The 18,246-nt window shown below is 36.0% G+C and overlaps 1 protein-coding gene across 2 annotated transcripts in view; it reads left to right on the forward strand.

Moving 5' to 3' along the window:
* The window catches only part of BIVM (basic, immunoglobulin-like variable motif containing), a 41,789-nt gene extending 30,012 nt beyond the window's left edge, over nt 1-11,777 (forward strand). Inside the window, exons 7-10 of one of the 2 annotated variants that reach the window (XM_036754502.1) lie at nt 4,382-4,514; nt 5,863-5,946; nt 8,682-8,778; nt 10,024-11,777. In XM_036754502.1, coding sequence (XP_036610397.1) covers nt 4,382-4,514; nt 5,863-5,946; nt 8,682-8,778; nt 10,024-10,317 — 608 coding nt within the window. In that variant the 3' untranslated portion in view covers nt 10,318-11,777. Of the gene's footprint in view, nt 1-4,381; nt 4,515-5,859; nt 5,947-8,681; nt 8,779-10,023 lie in introns of both variants that reach the window. The other variant, XM_036754501.1, reaches the window with a different exon arrangement.
* The last annotated feature ends 6,469 nt before the right edge of the window (nt 11,778-18,246 follow it).

An 18,246-nucleotide genomic window follows, 5' to 3' on the forward strand; every position in this document is an offset into this window, starting at 1 on the left:
TACAAGCATAGACATTTACATAAATGCTTTAGTAAAGGAAGCTGCGCTACAGCAGAGCTCTCACTAAAATGGCAAATCAAAATATATTGTCTGTTGTTTCAATAAAACCTAAGGCTAGACAGCCCTGATGTATTACCTCTCCTGGTCTAATCAGCCACAGTTGGACACACTGTAACTTGACCTCAAAATAGTGATGTCATTTTGGTCCCCTGAGCATGAAGGACAACAACCAACGAACCCACAAACCTTTAGGGACTTAATAAATGCTTATTAGATTGATTTGATCACATAGAGTATTTTAAAGGTTTACAAAGTACTTTTTTCCTCAACAGTCTTGTGAGATATGCAGTATGTCATTAGCTTGATTTTAAAGATGAGGAATGAATTAGATTAGGTGAACTATTAAATTTACCTTCCAATTCTAAAATCTGTGAGGCAGCTAGGTGGTGCAATAGATAGAGCACTGGGTCTGGCATCAAGAAGACCTGAGTTCAAATTTGGTCTCAAACACTCTAGCTCTGTGATATTGAGAAAGTCATTTAACCTGTTTGCCTCAGTTTCCTCATGTGTAAAATAGGGATATTAGCATTTATCTCTCAGGATTGTTGTAAGGATCAAATGAGATGATAATTTTAAAGTGTCTGCACATAATAGGCACTATGTAAATGTTAACTCTAATGTATATGTTTAGAATACATTATTATAGAAAACCCATTATTTACATTTAATAGGCAGGCACTATACTGTGAGCTGGCAATACAAACAAAGGCAAAACCAAAGCAAACCAAACCCTGTAATTTCTGCCCTCAAAGAGTACATATTCTAATAAACGTGAGAATAACTAGTTATATATAAGATCTATACTGAAAAGGAGGAAGGTAATCTTATTTTTTTGTTGTTGTTTTTTGTAGGGAGGAAGGTAGGGCACTTGAGGTTAAGTGACTTGTCCAAGGTCACACGGTTAGTAAGTGTGTCAAGTGTCTGAGGCTGGATTTGAACTCAGGTCCTCCTGACTCCAGAGCCGGTACTCTATACCCACTGGGCCACCTAGCTGCCCCAGGAAGGTAATCTTAAAGCAACAGTCACTAGTTGGGGGTGGAGACTAGAAGGGCTTCTTCAGAAAACTGGATTTGAACCGAGTCTTGAAGAAAGCCAGGGAAACTTAGAAGTAGGGGCAAGGGAGCAGAACATTATAAGCATAGTAGAGTAATCCTATATGAAGGCATAGCAATTGGAAATTAAGTGTCTCCTTAAAGCAACTTTTAAGTAGGCTGGTATAGCTGAATCATAGCATGAGTGGAGGGTAATGTATAAAATGAATGGAAAGGTAGGAAAAGGGTTATGTTAGAAAGAGTTTTACATGCTAGAGAAGTTTCTTTTTGATCCTGGAGGTAATAGGTAGCCACTGGAATTCAATGAGAGGTAAAGAAAAGGGGGAATATGTTAGAGATATTGTGAAGGTAAAAACCATAAGATTTGGCAAAAATATTGGATATGTGGGGTGAAGAAGAAAAAGAAATCAAGGATGATCCTCAGGGTTGCTCAGAGGATGATGGATAGTAACAGAGCAATAATAGCGCTTTTAAAGACATTACTGAGCATACATAGATTTGAAAAATGATTTCTATCTTGAGAGTGTTAATACTCTTAATATTTTTAGTATCACTCTTTTTAATTTTTTTGGTATTTCTTTTATTTATATTTGTTTGGGGTGGATTTGTTTATTTCCCTATTTCTGCCTTTATTATATCATTTAAGAATGTTTTCATATACTCCTTAGTTAAGTCAATTTTGACTGAGTATGATTTATTCTCTCCCCCCTTTTTAAAAAAGTAACTCATCATCTTTCCCTACTTTCTTGCTATTTGCCCTTCACCCTCCCCTTTCCCCACAGTCAGCTCTCTTACCAGACTTCACCTATTTCTGTTATCAGTCTCCTTTCCCACATTGTTATACTTCCTTTTCCATAGACGCCAAGTAATGAGCTATCACTCTACCAGGTTCTTTCATTACATCCTTTAATATTGGGTGTACAAGTTACTTTAATTCTTACATATTTAAATTATTTATGAATTATTTAATTGCCAAAAGCCATTCTTTATATTTTCTCAACCACCTGCATCTTTTCCAGAGTGAACACCAATTACAGAAAATAGAACACTCAATTTCTATCATGTTATATCACATACATTTTAATTCTTGTATGCATTTTCATTTACATTACTATAATGTGTCACTTTTTATGTTTTGAGACTTTAAATAAAATTTATAAGAAGGTTTTCCTTTGGTAATTTGATGGATCCATGATTTCATTGATCTAGATAGCAGCTATTCCATACCTCACTTTGCATACGAACAATTTTTGTACATAAATTTCTATAAATTCTACACAGGAGATCTACCTAATGCATTGTTGGTATTACTTAGATTCTTTTAATATTTTGAGGGACACTGCTATAACACTTGGGCTCTCTGTCAGTCTGGTGTTTCTTATTCTCAGTACCTGACTGGTCTGCCTTTTTCCTGGTCTTACATATCCTCAATTATGTCTTTTATTCCATTCCTCTTAGGCAAGCAGAGCATCATAGGTAACATATTAGAGCTTACCTAAACTTATCCTGTGTCTTGTCCTTTGAGTCACCTGTATTTTGGACTCTTCCAAGATTTTAGTTATTTTAGTTACTAGTAATTTATTATATCATGTTATATATTATATGGTAATTAGTATATTTCAGTTATTAGTAATATGTCATAAAAGAGATGGGTTTTTGCTTCAGTGAGCATTTTGGAAACATTGAAATTTCTGTGAATATTCCCGAATGCATTCTATCTTGATTTTATCTGCTTGTTCAATTCTAAACCCTGTTCATTGTCCAATTGTAGTGACTGTCTAAGCTTTGTGTGTGTTGTGTATATTTGTATATGAGTAAATAGATATGTTAATATATATGTGTTCAGCTGCAAATGAAATAACTTGATTGTCTTCTTGTGTAACTAACTACATGTCATAATCTGGACAATGTATTTTTTTCAACATTTTGTTTTTGTGGTATATATAGTTAAATATCTTTTGACTGGTGAATTTAACTGAGGTTTTTAGTATTCTATATAATTAGTGTGACATCGTCTTCAAATAGGGGCATTTGGAGAACCTTATCATTAATAAGGAAGGCTTCCTTAGCCACTATAGTTATGAAATAAATCTGTAGAAAAGAGAGGGCTTGTGTAATAAAGTGATACACTTTATACTTATTAATAAAGACCTAGAGAAGGGGCTGTCCTTGGAAAACGATTTGAAGGCTTAAGGGTCCAGAAAGTCTGGGTAGTGCTGAGGACTATAAGTAAGCATGCCTCGTCTCCTTACTTTTGTGCTGCACTCACTAAATAGGCTTTTCTTAGCTATCTTCAGCTCTTTTAGCAGCCACAAAATCAATTAACTGCCATCATTATTATTCTGATTCAGAATCTCATCATCTACTTCAGTTATTGTTAGTATTTCTGCCTTAATGGACTTTTTGGTTAATGAATAATTTAGTTTTTTTACTGGAAGTACAAGTTAATTGAATTTTAGTTGGTAGTCTCAGTTCTGAGGCTTGGTAAGAACTATTTTCTTGGCATAATACACCTCCATGTTACTTGACAGATAAATGTCAGAAAAATACAAGTAAAAAGATCGAGAAGGTGAGAAGCTTACTGCTGCTTCTTGCCAGAAAGATGGGGTGTCTCCTTAAAGAGGCTTTTGTGTGTCACCACTTAAAAGATGAGTTCACCTCTAGTCTATAGCTCTTGAGAAATATTATAACATCTCTTTATTTTAAATAGGAGCTTGCATGTTGAGAAGAGTCTGTTGATTTTTGGCCTGTAAATTAGGGGAAATAAGCACAGGATTGATGATTAAAGTTTATGGACCGTTAGGACATGTACTACTCAAAACATGTTGGGAAGCAAAAAATTCAGTATTTTATACTTTCACTTTAAAATTATAAAGTTATTTTGATTGAATTACTTTTTTCTCTGAAGTAGAAGCTAAAATGTGAAACTTTTGGTGACCTGTCCTTTGCTAATGCATTCAGCAATTTTCTTTGTGTACCAAGTGACATTTTCTTATTTATTTTGAGGTTAGATTTATCAAGTTCAGAAAGGGGGAGGTTGAGGTCTCCCAATATTATAGTTTTGCTGTCTATTTCTTCCTGTAACTCCCTTAACCTCTCCTCTAAGAATTTGTATGCCTTACCACTTGGTGTATATATGTTAAGCAATGATATTGCTTCATTGTTTATGGTGCCTTTTAGCAGGATATACAAGTGACATTTTCTCATAGAAATTTCTGTAAAATGTTTTTACTCATTTTCTGGAGACTCAGGTATTTATCTCTTTGTAGCTTCAGGGGCATTGTCAAAATTAACACATGGACTGAAAGATGAATCACTGGCTTACATTTACCATTGCCAGAATCATTACTTTTGTCCAATTGGATTTGAAGCAACACCAGTTAAAGCTAATAAAGCATACAGGTAAGCATTATCGATGGGAATTCTTCGCTGGTGGTAATTTTTTCTTTTGCAGAAAGCTATCCGTTTTTTGGTTTGGTTCCATAGCAACCAGGAGTATGACTTCATGTTTTGCTAGGCACTCAAAAGAGTATCAAGTGTGTCTTTTGTTGACACATTGCTTGCTATTTAATCTGTTTACATTTTTTAAAATTTTCTTTTGTTTGTTCTTATATATGATTGAAACTTTAATTGGAGAAAATAAACTTGAAAGGAATCTTTGAAAAACTTAAAGACAAAAGTGCTTCAGAAATGACTCAGGAACAACCCCCAAAGAATCTATCAGAAAAGAAAAATTAGGCATCTCAGTCCTAGTTGTTATGTTTAAATTGCATAGAAATTGCTTCTTTATGATAGGTTGAAGTAATATGCTGGCACTGTGAAATGTTATGCTATGGATCTTGGTTGAGGATGGAGAGGGTAAATAAGGAATCCTCTGAGAATGGCATCCATCTGAATAAATTCATCTTGGGTACAGAAGTTTCCCAAGGGATAATCTGAATTTTTTAGAATGAACAGCAAATAGGTCCTGGACATAGTTGAGGGAAGAACCATTCAAGTGGCCTGGTTAGATGGGAATAATGTATTTTGGGGAACATATATAAGCCAGGAACACATATGTCTTTCATTATCAAAATATCCTCCTGAGGAAGGCAGAATCTCTCCCTAGAAAATCAGTGAGTCACAATCCACTTCTCAGTGGGAAGTATCTGACAAAGGTGAGGTAGGAAGGAAATCCATATGCTAGAACAAATCTCTTTGTTGTCTATTTTTCCTTTAGTAGGAAGTTTCTGGCAATGAAGTGTGTTGTTCAAAGGCATCCTCATAATTAATAGAAATATTGATATGTTTCTGTTGTTTCAATGATATCTTAGAATTTTACTTTATTACAGAGAACCTCAATCATTGTGAAATGTGAATTTCCTTTTTTAACACCTCACCCTTAAGGACTATTGCTTCCATTGCAGTCTTCAGTAATTGGTCCACAAAGAAGAATATGACCTTTTCTCTTCTTCTAGAGTCTGAGATGTATCAATTCTCCTAGTCCCAGTCATTGGGAACATGAGATGAGACTAAATAATAGGCCCCATTTTTCTAATTGTTGTCAGAAATTTTAAAGTGCCTAAATTCTTTTAGCTTTCCCAGCTTTTAGTGCCCTTTGTAGTACTATATATTTTTCCATTGGAACCAAATTGTCATCTTGTTATAATTAATGCAGAAATCTTAAGGAAACTAAAGACCTTCATTTCGATTAAGGCATTGGTACATATTGTGACCTGAGTGTATTCTGAATGTATTTTTTATTTAGCAGGAGTCATTTGTTGCAGCAAGAAGTAGAATATTGGATCCTAATTGGAGAGCCAAGTAGAAAACATCCTACCATTCACTGTAAAAAGTAAGTTGAGGTATTGTAATTACATTTAATTCTTTATCTGGACTTGCCTGCAACGAAAGGAAAATATACAGTTTTTGTGCATTATCTTGATGTGTCACTATCGTTATATGTATATACCATGCTTTCTCTCTCTTTGTATGTGTATATGTCTCTCTATATGTATATATTATATATATGTGTGTATATACATATACATACACATAAACACATATATATTAGAAAACTCAATTACTGACCTGGAATTTTGGATTAAAAAACCCCCATGTTGTTATGAAGACCATTGCTTATAATTATATCATGTCTTGTAATGGTAAAAGAATAATTTGAAAAATTAATTACTGCCATGGTAAAGCTCATTCAATTCAACCAACATTTTTGGAGTCATTGTGGTACAGTTTTAAAGAGTGCTGGAACTGGAGTCAGGGAACATGGGTTTGAATCCTGTCTTTGCCCCTTACAATTTTCTCTCTCAGTTTCCTCAGATGTAAAATGAGGTTGGACTAGATGACTGCTAAGGTCCTTCCAACTCTAAATCTGTGATCTTACATTTAGTAAATATCCGCTAAAGACACTCAGATAAAAAGGCAAAAATGAAATCATTCTGCTCTGAGGGAGTTTATATTCCAGTAACCATTAACTCTGTAGCAATTTGCCTAGGTGAAAAAATTCATTAAATGTTTTACTTTGGTTCTTTTTTTTTTGACCATTCTTCTACCTTTTTTATTTTATTTACTAATCTATTTTTAGTTTTCAACATTTACTTCCACAAGATTTTGAGTTCCAAATTTTCTCCCCATCTCTCTCCTCCCCCCACCCCAAGATGGCATGCATTCTGATTAGCCCTTCCCCTTAAGGATATACTCAGTTTTAAAGGGTAGGTGATCCTTGGTTTTAATCCTAGCTCCTTTGACCTCCAGAATATCATATCCTAAGTCCTTTGATCCCTTAATGTAGAAGCTGCTAAACCTTGTATTATTCTGATTGTGTTTCCACAGTACTTGAATTGTTTCTTTCTGGCTGCTTGAAATATTTTCTCCTTGACCTGGGAACTCTGGAACTTGGCTACAATATTTTTAGGAGTTTTCTTTTTGGGATCTTTTTCAAGAGGTGATCGGTGGATTCTTTCAATTTCTACTTTACCCTCTGGTTCTAGAATATCAGGATAGTTTTCCTTGATAATTTCTTGAATGATGGCTCTTTTTTTTGATCATGGCTTTCAGGTAGTCCAATAATTTTTAAATTATCTCTCCTGGATCTATTTTCCAGATCAGTTGTTTTTGCAATGAGATATTTCACATTGTCTTCTGTTTTTTCATTCTTTTGGTTTTGTTTTATAATTTCTTGATTTCTCATAAAGTCATTAGCTTCCATTTGTTTCATTCTAATTTTTAAGGAATTATTTTCTTCAGTGAGCTTTGAACCTCCTTTTCTACTTGGCCAATTCTGCTTTTTAAGATATTCTTCTCTTCATTGGCTTTTTGGACCTCTTTTGCCATTTGGGTTAGTCTATTTTTTAAGGTGTAATTTTCTTCAGTATTCTTTTGGGTCTCCTTTAGCAATTCATTGACTTGTTTTTCATGATTTTCTTGCATCACTCTCATTTTTCTTCCCAATTTTCCCTCTATTTCTCTCACTTGATTTTCAAAATCCTTTTTGAGCTCTTCCATGACCTGTGACCAATTCATATTTTTCTTGGAGGCTTTGGATGTAGGAACTTTGACTTTGTTGTCTTCTTCTGGTTTTATGTTTTGATATTCCTTGTCACCAAAGTAAGATTCTATAGTCTGATTTTTTTCTGCTGTTTGCTTATTTTCCCAACCAGTTACTTGACTTTTTAGCTCTTTGTTAAGGTCTCTGCTTCTAGTGTGGAAGGTGTACTGTCCCAAGCTTCATCGGTTTTATGCAGCTGTTTTCAGAAATATTTCCAGGGACCTGTAAATTTTCAGTTCTCCCAAGGTTGTATGATCAAAGGAGAGTGTTTACTCCTCTCCTAGTCTGTGCTCCGGTCTGTGAGTGACCACAGGTATTCTTTTCTGCCTTGGAACTGTGAGGAAGATTCCCTCTTCACCACCACCACAAGCTCTGCCATGCTAGCGCTCCTCCTCACCCCAGGATCGCCACCCAGGACCATGACCCAGATTGAATCATGGGCAAAGCAAGAGAATCCTGCCTCAGTGCCCCCAAAGAGATCCCTGCAATCCCCCTCTGATCAGCTGCTCAATCCCCACTACTGCCTTTGGGCTGAGAGCTCCAGAAGCAGTTACTGCTGCCACCTGCCACTACTGCCACCCTGGGTCTAGGGCCAGACCATTCTCCTCTCTCACATAGGTCCAACAGACTCTTTCCACTGACTTTCCGAGTTGTTCTTGGCGTTTTGGGGTTGAGAAGTCTGGAAACCCCCACAGCTGCCAGTGATTCAGTCACCTGAGGCCTGCTCCAGCCCCATTTGTGGCTGCTCAGCCCACCCTGGATTGTGCTCTTCTCTCAGTCTGGTGCAGCAGACATTTTCTGTTGACCTTCCAGGTTGTCTTGGGCTGGAAATTTGTTTTGCTATCATTTTGTGGGTTCTGCTGCTCCAGAATTTGTTCGGAGTCATTTTTTATAGTTATTTAGAGGGGTTTGGGGGAGAGCTCAAACAAGTCTCTGCTTTTACGCTGCCATCTTGGCTCTGCTCCCCCACCCCCATTTTAGTTCTTAAAAAAAAAAAAACTCCTAAATTTTCTTCTTAACTCTAGATGGGCAGACATTGTTGTTGACCTTAACACTCAAAATCCAGAGTACCTCGATATTCGACACCTAGAAAGGGGACTACAGTATAGAAAAACAAAGAAGGTAAGACGAGATCCTACTCAAAGATACATTTCCCAACTCACCAAAAAGTGTCACCCATGCTCAAATACTTTGAGATTGTGATTTTTCTCTCCCTAGTCCTTTAAACTATTGCCTGCAAAAAAGTAAAGGTAATTAGAGCAGGTAAGAAAGAAATACAGAATAGATGTGGAGAACTGAATGGGATACAAAGGGTTCCTTCTTATTTTCAATGAGGCAGGTAGAGGAGGAGACCAGTAAGTGGAGGTATCATTGTTGAGGGCACTGAACTGCTCAATGAAAGGAGTGTGGTTGAGAAGTGCTTTGGATTTTTGATCATTTGAAGAAAGGCAAGCAGCAGGAAGGTAGAAAAGAAAAAGGAGGTAGAATCTGGGAAGGGCAATGTACTTTTGAGGCAGGTAGGAAGAAAGGGGAGTTATACGGGGATTTTAGGGCTTTAATCAGTCAATCAGCAAGCATTTATTAAGTGCCCATGTGCTAGGCACTGTGACCACACAGTGAAACCACTCCCTACCCTTAAAGGGGGCTAGGTGGTATATTGGATGTAGTGTTGGACTTAGAGTCAGGAAAGCCCAAGTTAAAATCCTGCCTGAGACACTCAAGCTATGTGATCTGTGCAATCACTTAACCTTTCTGTGCCTCAGTTTACTCAACTGTCTAATGAGGATAATAATAACACCTATCTCCCAGGATCAAATGAAATAAGATATGTAAAACACTATAAAATGCTATTATTATTATTATACTTTATTAAAAGAGATGTACTTTTGTGCATACAATTTTCCTTCTTTGTCTTCACAAAGCATTTAAGGCCCTATTGTCACTTACTATATCCTATTTTGTATTATCCTTTGTTTATTTTTGTATCTTACCTCATCTATTGACAGGTAGAATTATGTAGTTAATAAGGTTGGCCTTGGCAGCAGGAATATGTGTTCAAGTTCTGTCTTTGCCACATACTAGCTATGTGACTCAGTGAGATAACTTAATCTCAGCGTTCAAGGCAAATTTCTAAAACCCTAAGTTGCAGATTTTCATCATTCCACACTGGGACTTCCTTACATAGATATAATCACAGGTCCAGATACCCCTCTCCCTTCAAAAGAAAAAAGATCTTATCTTCCCAACTAGATTGTGAGTTCCCTGAGGGTTGGGGCTGAATTTTATTTATCTGTCTCTGGAAAGACTTAGTGTAGGAACTTGTATATTAGGTGCTCAATGCCTGTTTGTTTAATATTTGTCTTCTAGGTAGGGGGAAATCTACATTGCATCATAGCCTTTCAGAGACTTAATTGGCAAAGATTTGGCCTTTGGAACTTCCCATTTGGAAATATCCGACAAGAAACACAACCTCCAGCACATACACAAGGACTTGCCAAATCTGAGAGTGAAGACAACATCTCTAAGAAGCATCATGGGCGTCTGGGCCGATCTTTGAGTGCTAGTTTTCATCAGGAATCAACATGGAAAAAGATGTCCAGTATTAATGAAAGAAGAAATAGTGCCTATTTGGGTTATAGTGATTATGATGGAAATGATTAAATGGGTGGGTACTGCACAGTTGTGTATGAAAACTTGGAGTAGGACATGCAGTAGTAGGGAGTTTTACTAAGCTTGTGTTATATATGAATAGGTCTCATTGTGTGGGATAAAACACAGTCTTGTAGTTTTTCAGTACCTAAGCTTGTATATCATTGTGATGGATGATCTTAAATATGTGAACAGATAAGCACAGAGTATTGGTCTTGTAAAATTAAAGAAAATAAGCAGTCAAAATTGGAAAGCAATTTCTTTTTTAGAACCAAAATCAAACTGTGATTACTTTCCAAAATAGCTGAAGATAAAGTATGTTTAACAGAATCAAGAAATGAACTACTTAACCAAGCATGAAATTTTAAAATAGCTTTTCTCAGATGAACATTGAAGATTATTCTGCATATAAGATTAAAATGTAGGTCTCCATCATCACTTTTAAAAAAGGTAGCTGATAGAGCTACCAATTACTAATTTCAGCTAAGGTATATAAGGATAAAGGTTCATCTGAAATTGTCCAGTGTGCTTTGGTAGCTGTCTATACAATTATGAGTATCACTACCACTACACTTGACTTTTTGCTTGTCAACCTTTATCAGAAATGAAACATCTTGGAACTCAATATATCATCTATCAGTTGTAGGTAATTTAGTCCATTGAATCAATATACTCTTGTCTTTTTTGACCTGATAAAGTTCTGTAAAACATAGATTAGAAATCTGGATCCTATTTGTAATCCATGGAGCTTATAGATTTTTTTATTTAATTTGGGGGAGGGATGGGTTAGGTGTCTGGAACTTCAAACTACTACATAGTGATACAGAATGGGATCTCCTAGGACCTGATTGGTCTCACTCTAGGATGGAGGCAATAGAAACATTAAGGAATCTTGAATTCACTGAGTGCAAGGAAGCTGTTGCTTTAATTGTCTGATTCAGTCTTACTGTAAGATCCATGTATCTGCTGCTGAATCCGTGAATCCTATCCACATAAGCAATTGATACATGGTGTTAAAGACAAAAATAAAAACCTGAGGGGTGGATTTCACATGTTAGAACTCTGCTCTCCCTGGAGAGATTCTGAACCCTACTGTGATTGTTGCCAATTTGTGAATCAGAGAAGCTGGGGTTTTCTTGCTTTTCTTCCTTTTCAAGGGTCTTTTGGGGATATTCGAACAAATACTGTCATTACTGCAAAGTGGTGAGACTTTGGCAGTTCCTCTGAAATATACCTCTAGTAAAAGGTGATTCCTAGTTTATTTATTTTTTAACTCCATATCGAGTATCCACTTGTGTAATCTACAAATGAGAACATGGTAATAGGATGTTCATTTTTTTTTCTAAAGGGAACACTAAACCTATGTTTAAATAAAAGGGGTTAGGATTTGTAGATTGCTGATTTTGTTAACTAAGACTGGAACTTTTAGAAAACTTTGTTCTTTAAATAAAGCTTTGTTTTGTTTTTTTTTACTTTTAGTCATGTAAATATTTGTGAATTTGGGCATTTATCATTCAATAACCATGAAGTTTAGTTTAGTAGTAGACAGTGAGCTGGCCTGAGTTGAGAAGATCTGGGTTCAAGTTCGGCTACTACGATGTATATTGGTTAGGGGATATTGGGCAAGTAACTTAACCTCTCGGTGCCCCATGCAAACTTCAGAACATCTGCAGATTTATACCAGCAGAAGGAGTTTCATCATTTAGGAATTCCCTACATAGAAAAAAACACAACAATAATAAGAATTTGCTCAACTACTTCTGTCCGCCTGACTAGTTCTGAAAGAGCTGAAGTTCTTTTATGGTGGCACCAAGGAGGCAAGGGATAGGGGGTGGGGGTTCTGGGATGCTGAGAATGCCAAGGCAGAGTCGCCTGTAATGAATTCACACACTCAAGCCTTCTTTCGGTCGTGAGACAATCTGTTAGAATGCCAATAGAAGTGGGTGAAGTCCCTTTGGGGAACTTGCACCCCAGTGGGGGGGGTGAATCTAGAACTTCTATAGAAAAGAGGCATTAGAAAGGAATGCCAGGCATGCTAATTAGGTAATCTAAGGGTCCAGGTGTCTCTGGGAGCTGCGAATAGGAAAGTGTAGGGAGTATGGCAGACATTGAGGGAGAAAAGACAGTTTTTTGTTTACCTGCCAGGGGCATGGACCTTGGGCAAATACCAGAGACAGGATCCTGTGTCTGTCCTGATAAGGGAAATACAGTCAGGCCTCCAACAAGTGAAAATTTTCTCATGAGGCGCCCGAGGGAGGTGGAGGTGTGGGGGGTTGAGATGGGTTACTTTCAGAAACATTAACTTGGAGCTTTTTGGGGTCCATCAACACTACTAGGGAAACTAAAGGCTACATTATATACTACATATTACTTGTCTGGCTTTTATCTGTTGTTAATTGTGTTCTAGGGGACATGATTTAATATGTGGTGTGTATCTAGGAGGGTAGTCAGGTGGTGCAGTTGGATAGAGTGCTAGGCCTGGATCTTCCTGAGTTCAAATCTGACCTCAGACAATAGCTGTGTGACCCTGGGCAAGTCACTTCACAGTGTTTGCCTTAGTTTTTTAATCTGCCAAATGAGCTGAAGGAAATGGCAAACCACTCCAGTATCTTTATGAAGAAAATCCCCAATGGGGTCATGAAGAGTCAGATACAACTGAAGCAACTGAACAACAAGAGAAAATATCTAGTAACATAATATTATGTGGCATAACTAATATATATCCATAGGACTTGATACAAGGAATGATTTTTAAAAAGCATAATGCATTATTTCAATTAAGCAAAAACAGGAAAAAAGAAAAAAAGTTAAAATAGACAAACTGTGAGACTAAAGAATAATTATAGATCACATTGGTAAAGCACCTCATGGTTAAAATATGCCTTGTACATTTTCATTCAATCATCTCTAACCTATAAGAAAGAGAATACAGCACAATGCCTGGCACATGGTTGGCACTTAATAAATATATGATTGCAAGGACTATTATTCTCATCTTACAGATGAGAAATTGTGATTTGGTAACGATCATATAGCTAATAAATGGATGACCCAGGGCTTAAACCCAGACTCCAAGTCTAGTGTTCTTTCCACTACTCTATGTTCCTTCTTAGAGTAGGGTATCACCCAGGCGAGGATGTTCAAATTGCTACTGGTTCTTACCTATTTATTCATCTAATTTCTTTTTTAAAAGTTACTTCAAAATAAGTTTTGTTAATGCTGTTTTTATTTCTACATAAGTCATTTCTGGAAAGGTCTCCCCATGCCCACTTCCAAATTGTATCCGCCCTTGTAAAACACAAAAAAATGAAGCAGAAACACCCAATACAGCAATTGCATCTGAATTAAGTTGCATCCCACTTTTCTGTGGTGAGAAGCGATGCTTCATTGTCTATTCTTATGGGCAATCATTGATTTTTCAATTTTACAGTTATTTCCTTTTAGTGATATTTCATTTTATATTATTTTAGTCATTGTATATATTGTTCTTTTGGTTCTAACTGTTTCTGTATCAATTGATATAACTTTTCCCTCATTTTGCAAAATTCCTTATTCATTTTTTACTATATGATTATGTTTCCTTATATTCATATATGTGTATATTCACATACATTTCTTCAGCCATTTGCCAATTGATAGGCACCCACTTTGTTTCTAATTCTTTGCTACTACAGAGGGCTGCTATGTACATTTTGGAATATGTGTCCTGGATCATAGGCTGTGTGACTCTGGGCAAGTCATTTATTTTCTCAGTGCTTTGGGCAAATCTCTAAAACTCTATGTTCCAAGTTGCACTGGGCATTTAATTACCTGGGAGCTCTCTATACAAATGAAATCACAGGTCCAATCCCTATTCCTAGGATCATACATTTTGATCTGGAAAGGACTTTAGAAGCCCCTTCATTTGTACAGGATAGGAAATAAACATTTGTTTAGTGCCTACTATGTGCTAGGCACTGTGCTAAGTGATTTTTTTTTTCAACAAATATCTCATTTTCAAGATTTTGGAGTTGAAGTGACTTACCCAAAGTCTCATAGCTAACAGGTGGCAGGGGTGGTATCTGAACCTAGGTATTTTAATTCCAAATCCAAAACACTTTCCACTGTGCCATGGACATTTGTTTCTGTCCTTGACCTTCTTATATAGTCACTAGATGTATTGGTAGGCCAAACAATATGAACTGTTTAGTTTCTTTTCTTGCCTAATACCAAACACATCCAGAATGGCTGTAACAATCAGCAGTTCCAAAAACATTACATTAGTATACCTGTCATCCCACACATTCTGGAGGAATCGTTTGAACAACGTGCAAAAAAAAAAAGCCATTTCTTTCCAAATAAACTACATATTCTCTAAGTTATCTGTTCTTAGGAAAAAAAGAATACTTCATAATGAAGAAATATTTTAGATCTAGGAAGTATTGTAGTTCTTGAAGACCTTGGTTAATCATTCTGTTCTTTTATACAGATTTTTGAACAAAATTCTCATATCCATCATATTCCATACTTACTTTTCCATCGTTATGCTTTGGGAGATTTCTTTATGATTGGACCTTGCCAGATTAGTCATAAAACTTCAAAAAATATCTTCTCAAAAAACATACCTCTGTGTAGCAATCCTCAGATTCATCAGAGGATTTAGTTCCCATTTAACGAATCTCAACCAACCTACAATTTTCATTCATTCATTTAAAAGAAAAATTATTGAGCAAGGCACTGAGTCATACAAAGACATATGAAACAAGGTTCTGTCCTTAGCAAGCATTCAATCCACTGAACAGATAGGATCACATTTAGCAACAGAAAGAGGATTGAAGTTGAAATCAAATGACTGGAGTTCAAGTCTCAATTGCCATTTATAATGTGACCTTGAGTAAGTCCCTTACCTTCCCTAGACCTTGGTTTCCTCATCTGTTAAGTGATTGGGTTGTACTAAATTATCTCTTGAGCTGGTTACTTCTTTTTTGAAATCTATGATGTTATCTCTTTGGGCCTCAATTTCCTCATCTGCAAATGAATATAACTGGGCCAATTAATATTTAGGGTCCATTTTAGCTCAAATCTATTAAATAACCATAATAAAAGGCAGCATGTGATAACTACTGAAAAATGCTACGAAGTGCTAAGAACTGAAGAGAGTGATTATTTTCAGCCAGAACAATCAAGGAATGCTTCATGGAGGAGGTTACCTTTGTCCTCAGGTAAGACAATAAGTGGAGCTGGGATTGAGGAGTAGAGGACATCCCAGGTGTAGGGATGGCTTGAACAAATGCCCAGGGTTACGAGCTGTGCTCTGGAAACAAGCAAGTAAAATAGTTTATATCACTGGTGTCAAACAGAAATGGGGGCCACTAAACTGCATATAAAGATCCCTGTGGGCTGCATATTGACTAAGAAAATCACATATTAGCATTATCTATATTCTACTCGATAGAAGTACTAAATATTATTCTATTATATTAATTCTAATAGTACAAGAATACAATATTGAATAGAACTATTCAATAGAATGCATTGCATTTTTATTTTGTTAAATGTTCCTCAATTACATTTACAATCACAATGTTTAATTACAGTAACAATCGGGATTGGGTTGCACTCAGAAGTATTGTAGACTTTTCTTTGATACCCCTGGTGCAAAGAGTTAAATTGGGTTCTTATAGGGAAATAGTGGATGATACGGCTGGAAAGATGAGTTGGGGCCAGTTTGTTTTAGATTGACTTTTGAATGCAGTGAGGTGTCTTATTTTTCTTAGCATTTCCCTCAGCATGTACCACAGCAAGTTACTAGGTGTTCAGAAAAGAATCTCTAGATGTTCATTTATTACAAATCATGGTGAATTATCAAGTATACAACATCATCCAGCATGTAACATTTGAATCTTGAATTTGTCAAGCATAATTTGTCAATTGGGAGGTATTAATTTATTTGATTTACTCCAAGAGACTCCTGAAGGGAAAGAACAAAAACTCACATTTTTACAATTCACAAATTAGTAACAATGAGAATGGAGGATTCTGAGTAGAGAGGTGACATGAGTGATCTTTTAAGGATATTCTAACACTGTGATGCAAAATAGTTTAGAGGCTAGCTAGTTAGAAGCCACAATTAAGTTCAACAGCATGCAATCAAATTCTGTACTTTTACCACAGAAAGTGATTACATAAATAGGAGTTAGCAGAAACATTTCTAATGCTGTATTATTCTTCAAACAGTATCCTTTGAGATCTGTTCAACAAAGCACTACTACTACGTACCATACCCTAGGGTATATCAATAGCTTTCATTATGCAGTGTAGTGGAAAGAACCATGGATTTGGAGTAGAGAATTTAGGCTCAAATCTTGACTGCTACTTTTATTACTCATGTGACCTTTAGTCATAATAATTGAGTCACATAATTTGAAATTGAGTCTGTTTCTTCAAGAGTGTATTTTTAATGTGTTGTTTTAAAATGTTTAATATACTTTGTTTTATTAGTTGAATGTGCTAAGGCTAGAAGTTATAGACAAACTGCAGTTCCTTATTAGTGGAAGAAGTTCCTATATCTATGAAATTGAAGGTCTCCACAAAAATTTCTCATGAATCATTGTTTCAAGTTATTATAAACTACTTTAAAAATGAAGTAGTTAATTTTTTGCTACTCTAAGTAGGCAAAAATAGAAGCAATTATAGTGTAGTTCATAGAACTGACCTTCAAATCAGGATAATCTAGCTTCCATCTTGTTCCATCTGATATTGGCTATTTGACCTTGGAAAACTCACTTGACCTCATTATTTTACTCATTACTCCATTCAACTAATATTATAAATTGTAGAGTAAGTGCCAACATGCATTGGTGGTGAGAGTTACCTCAAATTTCCCTATGTAAATTCAGTCATTCCTCCAATCTCAATCCCTAAATAGACAAAGAACAAAGAAAAAAGATCAATGTTACAAAAGGAAGGCTTTGAATCAAATATACTAGTTGTTGAATTACAATAAACCAAAAAACAAATATATAATTACTTCTAAAAACTAAACTATTCTTGGAATAAGTAGGGTCACTCATGTTAAATACACGATCTTCTCTAGGATCTCAATTTAGATGAATTAGCACTTTGGGGGGCAGTTATGGGTAGCTGTAGAGTTCATAGGACTTAATATATTGATAAGCAAAGGTAAGGAACACTTATTTAGTAATCAAAATCTCCCTGATATGAACTAGTACTCAAAGGGGTTTTAGCTTAATCCAAGATTCTATAATTTTAAAATCTACCATATTTGAAAAACTGAAGGTGTTCAGAGCAATGGAGAATATACTGGATTTTGAATCAAAAGACTTGGGTTTGAATCCTGACTGCCACTTACTGTGCAATAGAGTAAGTTACTTAACCTTGCTGGGCTTTGTAAGATGAAATGTATGGACTAGATGCCCAGTAAGTTTCCAGGTTTAAATCTATGACTGTACAAATGTAACCCAGCCTCAAAGCACATTGGTAAGGGACTCTCTCCTCATTGGTGGTGTAAACTGAGGCAGACTTTCTCTTAAGGGAATTGAGATCTTTTCCCTAAAGGGGAAGATACCCAGAGAACACAAAGGCCAGTTCTCAAGAACTAAATCCCCCCTTTCCCTAAAGGAAAAACAAAATAAAACAAAACAACAACAAAACCAGAGGAAGACAATGTCTGTGAAATTAAAGAAGGGTTTTTATTAAGCAGGGAAGGAAAAAAAATTCACATGGGAACTGTCTGGCCTATGCTCAATAGAATATCAAGTAATATACCTTTTAAACAAAGGAAGATTAAGAAATTTTGGAGAAAGGTGGGCTTAGAAAGGAATGAGTCAGTGAGTCCCATTCCAAAAGGGAGGGGGGAGTGAAAAATTCAACCTGTCAGAGCTGTAGCCCTTTGATACACCAATCAGAAGGCATTCTTGGTGATAAGCAGTCTATAACTCA

Source organism: Trichosurus vulpecula, chromosome 4 (genome assembly GCF_011100635.1).
Source record: "Trichosurus vulpecula isolate mTriVul1 chromosome 4, mTriVul1.pri, whole genome shotgun sequence".
Taxonomy (NCBI): domain Eukaryota; kingdom Metazoa; phylum Chordata; class Mammalia; order Diprotodontia; family Phalangeridae; genus Trichosurus; species Trichosurus vulpecula.